Source organism: Brassica oleracea, chromosome C7, assembly GCF_000695525.1.
Source record: "Brassica oleracea var. oleracea cultivar TO1000 chromosome C7, BOL, whole genome shotgun sequence".
NCBI classification, from domain to species: Eukaryota; Viridiplantae; Streptophyta; class Magnoliopsida; order Brassicales; family Brassicaceae; genus Brassica; species Brassica oleracea.
Genome location: NC_027754.1, coordinates 27,922,668 through 27,933,290, shown reverse-complemented (window position 1 = coordinate 27,933,290; position 10,623 = coordinate 27,922,668). Strand labels below are relative to the sequence as shown.

At 34.2% G+C, this 10,623-nt stretch overlaps 1 protein-coding gene across 1 annotated transcript; it reads left to right on the top strand.

Moving 5' to 3' along the window:
• The first annotated feature begins 4,436 nt into the window (after window positions 1–4,436).
• LOC106306826 (cullin-4) lies at window positions 4,437–9,687 on the top strand. The gene is made up of 17 exons (XM_013743586.1): window positions 4,437–4,795; window positions 5,186–5,301; window positions 5,365–5,711; window positions 5,942–6,122; window positions 6,224–6,346; window positions 6,428–6,715; window positions 7,194–7,319; window positions 7,463–7,564; window positions 7,668–7,721; window positions 7,964–8,070; window positions 8,174–8,234; window positions 8,313–8,444; window positions 8,568–8,705; window positions 8,804–8,884; window positions 8,963–9,043; window positions 9,149–9,229; window positions 9,432–9,687. The coding sequence occupies exons 1-17, from the start codon at window positions 4,546–4,548 to the stop codon at window positions 9,543–9,545; spliced, it is 2,382 nt and encodes a 793-aa protein (XP_013599040.1). The 5' UTR covers window positions 4,437–4,545; the 3' UTR covers window positions 9,546–9,687.
• The last annotated feature ends 936 nt before the right edge of the window (window positions 9,688–10,623 follow it).

The window sequence follows — 10,623 nt, the reverse complement described above, 5'->3', positions numbered from 1 at the left end:
ATTTTTCTTATATGTTAGATTTTTTCTTAGATGTTATATTTTGAATTTTTTAAAACGACTTTAAATTACAAAAATATAAGTTTTTCTTAAGTATACGAATTAAAACATTAAAATGACATGTTTCAATTTGATGGTTGATTTGAAAGTTTTCAAAACCATATAGAAGATAAAAGTCATAATAATTCAACTATGAAAACAACTGTTCACTTTTTTCAAGAATGTGTTCGATGAAAAAAATAAGGTTTTTATGTCATAATTTGTTTAATGTCCAATCCGATCAACCCATGATGTATTAATTATAGTTTTGTTCCATTATTTTTAATAAAAATTGATCCGATCCATCGGAAAGAAATTATATAATAACAACAAAAAATATTTTATATATATAAATAAAATGATCACATATATAAAAAAACTATAGATAATATATACAAATAAACTCACCCTGCGCAAGGCGCAGGTCTTATCTTAGTTTATGAATAAAATGGTATAAATATCAAAAATAAGTAAAAACTTTAAATTAGTTTCTTACGCTGGTGATTTTAGGACCAGTCTACACCGTTTAATATATCTTTTATTGAACGGTTTATTCGGATGTCTATGAAAATTTTCCAATAAAGATGCAGAAAATATTATACCGGTTTAACATATATTATAACTTGAAACATCAACAAGAATTTGTTAGTTGGTAAGCTTTTCTTTTAATATCCCAGAGTTTTCTGTAATTTTAAGTGTTCTATTTCAAAATTTTAATTCATAATATTTCTGGTGTTAGATTTTTGGTGTTAGATTTTTACAAAAACCTAATGCTAAGAAAAAAGCCTGTTACACAAAGAGATACAATGTAAGTTAATAACTAATTAATTTTATAATTGTTACACAAATTATTGATTTCATTAGTATATGAACTTGCAAGTTATTTGTGGGTTTTCCAAAATCCAAAAACCCCAGAATAATTAATCAAAGTATAAAATTACAGTCGTACAAAACATACCAATCATAATTAACACCAAACCTAAACAAAATTATAATTCTAAAACAATGTGTATTACTGTATCTTTTACTCTAAAATGGTTTGACACCAAAATGGAGTTGAGTTTTACTCCAAAATATTACTCTATATTTTATTCCAAAAAAGAATATTCTAAAATAGTTCCACTTTATTTAATTAATAATTGTTAGCAATACTTTATACTTATAAAAATTACCAATTAACCTCAACTATTTTATGTTTACAAAACTTTCATAATAATATAATTTATTTAAATTAAACATTTAATATTTAAAATTATAATAATCATAAATATATATGATAGCATATTTTGGTTCTATAATGAATATTAGAATATTTTTCACAAATGGTCAACTATGCATTTTATAATGAATAATGAGTTTCTTTATTTTTGACTTTCCTAAATCGAGCAACAAAATTTTAAAATCGGTCATTTTTATTGTTCGGACAATACTTCACCGATATAGGCGGTTTCAGAAAGGATTTACTGGATTATTAAATCACTTTTTAATTTTTATATATTTTTATGTTTAGTTTTGGTATTTTTTATTAGTTTATGCATCATTAGTTTTTTTTTATCAAATATTACTTAAAATATTATTAAATATTCTCTTATGGAAATCATATTTTCATGTTATTGTACTATTTTTAAATATTAAAGTATTAAATAAAAATGAGGAAAAAAGTATGAAATAAAAATATTTAATATTTAAAGACTATTCTTTAAATAAATAAAATTCAACTCCAAAATGGAGGAATGAGTAAGATTACTCCATAAATGGAGTAACCCTACCTATTACTCCATTTTAGAGTTGGAAATGAAGTGGGGTTGAAACATATTTTACTTCAAAATGATGTTTGGAGTATAAATAGAGTAGGGTTCGTAATGCGGGAATATGACGTGGGCTTGCCGTGATTTATGAATGTAGTGTTTCAAAAAAAAAAAGTAGGGTTGACGATGCCAAAATCTGAAAGTTTTGCAAAATCAAGTAGTTAAAACATTGCAACTTAACAATTCACAAATAAGAATTTTAACTAAGAAACATAAAATTATACAAAAAAAGTTAAAATAAATAGTGATAAATGTTACTCCCTCCGATTTGTTTTATATTTGACGTTTTAGGATTGTGCACATAGATTAAGAAACATTTAATTTTCTAAGCAAAAACATCATTAATTGTTTACCTAGCTACAATTTAACCAATAATAAAATAGAAATTATAATACCATTGGTTATCTAGCATTAATTAGTAATAAATTTTATAAAGAAAATTGAAAACGTCAAATAATTTGGAACAAAATAATTCTTCTAGAACGTCAAATATAAAAAAACGGAGGGAGTATATTTTAATTTTTGGCAAATATTTACATCCGCATCCGCGTTCGTAGACGGAAAGTTTATTTAGTTCAAAATATGTCTCAAAAATACTATTATTCGAAAATAGAACGATTTCTCATGTTACTACACTATCGAAAGAATTGCAGCAGCCGTTGAGTGGACACAAAACAATGCCCTAACTCCAAAGCCTCCACCACCGATCAGACGAAACCAAAGCTCTCTATCGGACCTCCTTCCACAACGATCATGTGCAACACAACACACAAAGAAAGCGGGACTAGGCTGGATCTTCAGAGACTTGCTTCTCACGGAGGTGAATTGCGGATTGTCTTTTCAGGAGCACATATCGTATGCGCTCTTCGCCGAAGATCTGGTAATTAGAGCGTGCCTAATACACGCTATTTCACTCGGCTACACCAATATTTGGATTCGTTCAGACTTTCAAGAGATCGTCAACTTGATCAACTCGAAGCAAAGACTGTCGGAGCTCTTCGAAACCCTAGCAGACATTGCTTCTTTGTTCCTATACTTTATCTTTTATCGTTTTTTTAATATTACACGGACTGTTAATGGGCCAGCAGTTCTGCTAGTCAAACAATCATTAGCCTCTGGACCTAATGGGCTTTGTATGTAAGAATCCAAGTTTATGGTTTAAAGAATTACTGTTGCACCAAAAAAAATTGATCTCGAACTAAATTTGATTGGACATCCAAACGTCGTCATAATTTTGAATACGAATATACTTAACAACTTAACAATATTATTTAATTATTTTCTATAGTTAAAGCTGTAAATTAAAACATGCTATAAATTTGTTTAACAAAATATCTCCATTTTCTTGGTCTAATATTCGTAAATTTCGGGTAGGTCCGAGAGAGGAGTTGATTACTCTCTAGGTCACTTTTTGACTTATCTTTACAATCAGAGTCACTTTTTACATGTGAGACATTTTGTTGTGGGACATCAATAAACTGTGGACAATTTGCCCTTAATAGACATTTGATGTGTGGATGGATGATGTGTGGACGGGTGATGCGTGGACATAGATGCGTGGACGGAGATGAGTGTAAAAATTTCAGAAGTTTCATCAGAGCAAACTCTACAATAGCTGAGCTTAATGACACAACCCCAACAACAATGTTTGTCTGTGGACAGGAAATAAGATTTTGATTATGTTATTGATATGGACACTAACATAACCATGAATAAAGAACATGAGAGATCTCTTGAATTTGTGAATAAGAAATTGAATCTTGATGTGGTGGATAGAGTAGTAACTCAAACACTAAACATTGATTAAAAAAAATGTAACATATTGAAAGACTATGATATGGATGCCAATGTGTCCACAATATCAAGGATGAACAAATTAATAACTTCAAACTAATTACGACCACATACATGTCTAGGAAAAAAAAACAAGCTTGAGTGATGAAAACAAAGCTAAACAAACCAAAAAGTTAAAACGAGTCAGCTCCTCCTCCAAAACCATCGACCAAAACGAGTCAGCTCCTCTTCCCGGTGAGCCACACCATTGATTTCGAGCTCAACATCGTCGTGGATGAGCTCGGTGAAGTTGCGGTGGTTCGAGCTCGTCACAATCCTCCACCATGAGATATGTAGTATGCTAAATTTTGAATTTTAATCATAATTTTACTCATCCACAAATAGCCGTTCATATTTACCTATTCATGCTTACCCATCCACGCTATCTTCCCACACTCATCCACATGTATCTTTCCATGCTTATATTCTACATATAATTAATCCACGGTCTTCAAGCATCCACATATCACTCGTCCATAACACAATCATTAAATACGTGTACAAGTAGATATTTTAAAATATAACAAAAAAATATATCAAAATGGATATCAAATTATAGAGAATAAAAAATATAATTTAATATATCAATAAAATTTGTTATATGTATTTTTAATTTAAAAATAAGGAAAAACAAAATATTAAGAAGTTCATTAAATAATAATAAAAAAACATATTTTCTCTTTCCTTTAAAAAAAAATTTAATTTTCTTGTCATTAATGACAAATATGTATATTTTCTCAAGTGCCTGATGAAAAAAAAATTCCCGAGAGAGCGCAGAGTGTGTTAATTTTTTTTTTCTTTGAAAGGGTTAACAGGGACATGTCCGCTCCTTCTTCTACTTCTTGATTTCACCTCTCCCTAACTTTTCATGTCTCTTCCAACCAAACGCTCTACTTGCTCCGCCGCTTCTTCTGCCTCTACCGACTCTTCTTTCTCTTCCCCGCCGATGAAGAAGGCCAAAAACGGCCTCCACGCCCCTTCCTCTCAGCCTAACGCCTCCGACAAGGCTGTCTTCTCCATGGAGGAAGATCCAGCTCCCTCCGCCGCCGCTAATCTCTCTCGGAAGAAGGCCACACTCCCTCAGCCCACTAAGAAGCTCGTCATCAAGCTCAATAAAGGTTTCGATTCTTGATCGTAATCGGATGATGTTTATCGATTAAGCTTAGGATTCTGTTTGGATATTGACTGGAAATGACTCTCTGTACGCTTAATTGAGATCTCTTAGCTTAGGCTTCTGGATTTTTTAGGGTTTCATATGCAATTGAATTGTGGCGGAGTTCATTGTTGATTGTTGATCCTGATATCGATGATGAGTAGTTAGGGTTTTTGTATCTCTTTGTGTAACGATTTGTATTCACAATCTATCACTCTCTCTTCCTTCTCATGAAGGTTGGTATGCCATTGAAGAGCATTTCCTTATTATTCATCACTGGTTTAGCAATTGTGAGGATGTGCATAAACACCATTTTCATAATTCGAGTTTTTTTTTGGAATATGTAAATGTGAAGCCAAACCAAGTCTACCTACAAACTTTGAAGATACTACCTGGGAAAATCTCCAGTCTGCTATCAGAGCTATATTCCTTAAACAGCCCTTTCCTTTTGACCTCGAGAGGCTTTACCAGGTAAATTTTCTACCTTTCTTTGTTGTGGTGATAATGTCTTTACTGATGAAATTGGTTTGTCAGGCTGTTGGTGACCTTTGCTTGCATAAGCTGGAAGGAAAGCTTTACGAACGGATTGAGAAGGAGTGTGAAGAACACATCTCTGCAGCTTTAGAATCTTTAGTTGGCCAAGACACCGATCTGTCTGTTTTCTTGTCGCTCGTTGAGAAATGCTGGCAAGATTTCTGTGACCAGATGTTGATGATTCGTAGTATAGCCTTGTCTCTGGATAGGAAGTATGTGATACAACATACAAATGTACGTTCATTGTGGGAGATGGGCCTGCAGCTTTTTCGGAAACATCTTTCTCTGTCCCCTGATGTTGAGCAGCGGACAGTTACTGCTCTCTTAAGAATGATTGGAAGGGAAAGGTAATTTTTTAGTAACTCCGGTCTTTCAATAACATGAGAAGCAAGGTTTATTGGTCTTCATAAAGCCTCCTCTTACGTTGGTTGTCTTGCTTCTGAGTGAATCATTGGAAGTTTTGAATGATGTATGAACTTTATTCCTCCTGTCTAGATGTGATAGTTAGTTGTAGGTAAAAATTTAAGACAAATGAGCACTATTATAAGTCCTTTCTTGTATGACACTGATTGTGCAGGTTGGCCGAAGCTGTTAATAGAACACTACTAAGCCATCTCTTAAAGATGTTTACTGCACTGGGAATATATGCGGAAAGCTTTGAGAAGCAGTTCCTTGAATGCACTTCTGAGTTTTATGCTGCTGAAGGAATGAAATACATGCAGCAGTATGACGTTCCCGAGTACCTGAAGCATGTCGAGGTGCCTTGCATGAATTCATATAGTTTCTCCTTATGATAAGCTGCCGCAGAGGTTATTAGTTGATATTGTCTCTCTAAGGTTTCTACTGGTGATTGGTGCAGGGAAGGTTGCATGAAGAGAATGAAAGATGCATACTGTATATAGATGCATCAACCAGGAAACCATTGATATCAGCTGTTGAAAAGCAACTTCTCGAGCGTCATATACATGCTGTCCTTGATAAGGTTTAGTTCCTGTCATTCTTGCGTATATTAGCAACCTTTTTTGTTTTCTCTACGCTTATTCTATCTCTGAATATTTTCCAGGGTTTCACACCGTTGATGGATGGGCGTCGTACCGAGGACCTCCAGAGGATGTACACCCTGTTTTCTAGAGTCAATGCACTTGAGTCTCTGAGGCAGGCCGTAAGTTCCTACATTCGGAAAACTGGGCAGAAGATTGTTATGGATGAAGAGAAAGATAAAGACATGGTACAATCACTATTGGACTTCAAGGCTTCTCTTGACATAGTATGGGAAGAGAGTTTTTACAAGAATGAATCATTTGGCAACACCATCAAAGATTCGTTTGAGCATCTGATAAATCTTCGCCAGGTATTGATTAAAGACTAATCTTTTGCTAACAATTTTACTTTCATTTAAAAGCTACATAGTGATTATTGTGGAAATGTCAACTCTAAAATAAAATGCTGCAATTTGTGAAACTTAGCTAGTAGTCTAGAGATTCTTAATGCAGTTTACGTACTGTATTACTATAAAAAAATCTAAGCCATTTTTGGGCACTGGGTAATAAATATCGTTTCGGTATCGTGTTTCTTTTTGGGTGCTGGACCCAGTTACAGTAATGTTGTTTACTTGTTGCTAGTACCACTTCGATGCCAAATACTCTTGACCAATTTTATCCAGTCCTAGCTCAAGCGTTGAGCAATGATTTTCTTATGTATATATCAGGAATCATCATGACAAAAATTCACATTAGCATTCTGCTCATTAGTAATTCACCATATTAAATCTATAGGTTTGCACGTTAGTATGTGCTCCATATAATGTATCCTCCTGATCTATTTTGCAGAATCGTCCAGCTGAACTTATCGCCAAATTTTTGGACGAGAAGCTCCGTGCTGGGAATAAGGGTACTTCTGAAGAAGAATTGGAGAGTATCCTTGAAAAAGTTTTGGTTTTGTTCAGATTTATTCAGGTTATCTCTGATTTCTTACATCTAGTACTTTGTTTGTCTCTGTTTCATTACTGCATTCACGCCAATGCATGGTCTGACAACCAGCTATTTGACCATCTAGACTGAGTTTTGGCTAAATAATCTGTATTTTTTTATGATCGAAGGGTAAAGATGTGTTCGAAGCATTTTATAAAAAGGATCTTGCAAAGAGACTTCTGTTGGGAAAGAGCGCTTCAATTGATGCTGAGAAATCAATGATCTCTAAGGTAACAAATGGACATCAGAGACTCATGTAACCTTGGTTATCTCTTTCTCACTAAATTTTTGGTAAGTTCTTACCCACTGATGCAACCTTGTTGACACCTACAGCTTAAGACCGAATGTGGCAGCCAGTTTACAAACAAGCTCGAAGGAATGTTCAAGGTCCTTTTTCTTTCTCCTTCTCTATTTTTTGCATAAGATGTGGGTCTTTTAAGTTTTTCTATAGAAACATAAGGATCCTTTTTTATCATCTTACTTTCTGGAGCGTTATGCTTAAAAATATATCCTAGTATGCCAGACATTATTGTTGGATGTTCTTGCAACATTCCAACTTTAAGGAACCTGTGTGTATGTACAACAACTATAATGAGCTTGTATTCTTTGCTTCTTTGAAATTTCTCCAGGATATTGAATTGTCAAAGGAAATCAACGAGTCATTCAAACAGTCGTCTCAGGCGAGGACAAAACTGCCATCAGGAATTGAGATGAGTGTCCACGTTTTAACAACAGGGTATGTGCTAGTGCTAGTGCTATTGTATCAAATTGATCCAGGATTATACCGGATAGCATGACACAACTGTAAACTTCTTTAACCTCCCATGCATATGATGCAGGTACTGGCCAACATATCCGCATATGGATGTTAAACTTCCTCATGAATTAAATGTCTATCAGGTTTCACCGAAGTTCCGATATCATTTTCGTTTGCACCATGTTTTTTTCTTCTTCTAATTAATGTGTGTTGTTTCGTAGGATATCTTCAAAGAGTTTTATTTGAGCAAGTACAGTGGAAGGAGGTTAATGTGGCAAAATTCCTTAGGTCACTGTGTTTTGAAGGCAGATTTCTCCAAAGGTAAAAAGGAGCTTGCTGTTTCCCTGTTTCAGGTCAGTCAGATTTTCTCTTCTTTTTGTTTCTTTCTTTTCAAGCTTTTCCTGTCATTCATTTTGACTTTTATTCGTGAGTGCAAATCCATTGCTTAGAAGATGTGTTGTCTTTGATTGTCTCAGGCTGTTGTGCTGATGTTATTCAACGATGCAATGAAACTTAGCTTTGAAGACATTAAAGATTCCACTGGCATAGAGGACAAGGAACTGAGAAGGACTCTGCAGTCACTTGCTTGCGGGAAAGTTCGTGTCCTGCAGAAGGTTTGGCTGAAAATCTGGACTCTGTTAAACTCGCCTTTCTACTAATGCCGAAGCTAATGAGACTCCATATTGATGCGTCTTTATGAATGTTGTTGCAGTATCCAAAGGGAAGAGACGTACAAGACGGGGATGAATTTGATTTTAATGACACCTTTACAGCTCCTCTCTATCGCATTAAGGTACACCAATCTTTTCTTCTCGTTTCCTTTATGGCATATATATAATAAACCAAATTGCTATTTTTTTTGTGGGTGCAGGTGAATGCAATCCAGATGAAAGAGACAGTAGAAGAGAACACGAGTACAACAGAAAGAGTATTCCAGGATCGACAATACCAGGTTTGATTTCTTCTCTCCTGTTTCGATTTACCATACTGTTTCTTCTTAGAATGAGAGAAGATTTTTGACATAAATGACTTTCCCCATCGCATCTTTCGTTAACAGATTGATGCAGCCATTATTCGAATAATGAAGACGAGAAAAGTTTTGAGCCATACTCTTCTAATCACCGAACTCTTCCAACAGGTAACCTTGTTCATCTCTTTCCTCATGATATCAAAGCAGGTAACCTTGTTCATCTCTTTCCTCATGATATCAAAGTGTTGAGCCGTGCTCTTCTTATCAGTACCGTTGTAAATGTAATAACACAGTATGGGTTGTTTTGTGATTTTGCAGCTCACCGTTGTAAATGTAATAACACAGTATGGGTTGTTTTGTGATTTTGCAGCTCAAGTTCCCAATAAAACCGGCTGATCTGAAGAAGAGGATCGAAAGCCTGATCGATCGAGAGTACTTAGAGAGGGACAAGAGCAACCCTCAGATATACAATTATCTTGCTTAGAATATCTCTCTGTTGAACGCCTTTTTCAACGTTTTTTTTTTCTTCTCTGTATATATATATTCACAAACAATGGCCGACATTGCATTGCATTACATTACATTACATTACAGCAAAAGAAATTTCGGAGTTTCCGACATAACCACTATAAGTTTTTATACATCAACATAAACTAAACGAGAAGAGATAGGGCTGTTCGTTTCGCCATCTGTCATCTTTGTCCAGATGATCTATTTGTACGATCTATTCAGATAATCCATTCAGATTTTTGGGACTGTTTGCTTGCTCATCGAGATAGTTTATCTAGATGAATCATCTAAATGAATTTTATGTTTATTTCTTTATTTTCATTTTCATCCAAATGAGTTTAGTAAACAAATTAGTAAAATAACTTTTGTCTTAGATTTAATTATATGTTAAAATTTATTATAATAATAACTTCTAATAAAAAAAAATTGATAAACATGTATTTGAAAAAAAAACTTTAAAGTTTTAAACTAAAAAAGTATTAATAATAAACTGACTGTAACTTCGGTTTTGGCGGAAAATGATTTTTTTTGGTTTTGACAGAAAACGAGATTTTTCGATTTTGACGGAAAAAAGAGGTTTTTCGATTTTAGCGGGAAAATACAATTTTTAGTTTCGGCGAGAAAAATGATTTTTGCGGTTTTGGCGGGAAAACGAAAATTTTTGGTTTTGGCGGAAAAATACCTTTTTTGGTTTTGACGGGAAATCACGTTTTGCGGTTTTGGCGAGAAAACGCGTTTTTGCGGTTTTGGCAGGAAAGCGAGATTTTCGGTTTTGGCAGGAAAACAAAATTTTCGGTTTTGGCGGGAAAACAAGATTTTTCGGTTTTGGCATGAAAAGGACAATTTTCGGTTTTGGCGGGAAAACGACAATTTTCGGTTTTGGCGAGTAAACACGTTTTACGATTTTGGCGGGAAAATGCGTTTTTGCGTTTTTGGCGTGAAAACACATTTTTGTAGTTTTGGCATGAAACGCATTTTTGGGTTTCGCGGAAAATGCGTTTTGGCGGGAAAATATGGTTTATCGTGTTTCGCGGAAAATGTGTTTTGGCGGG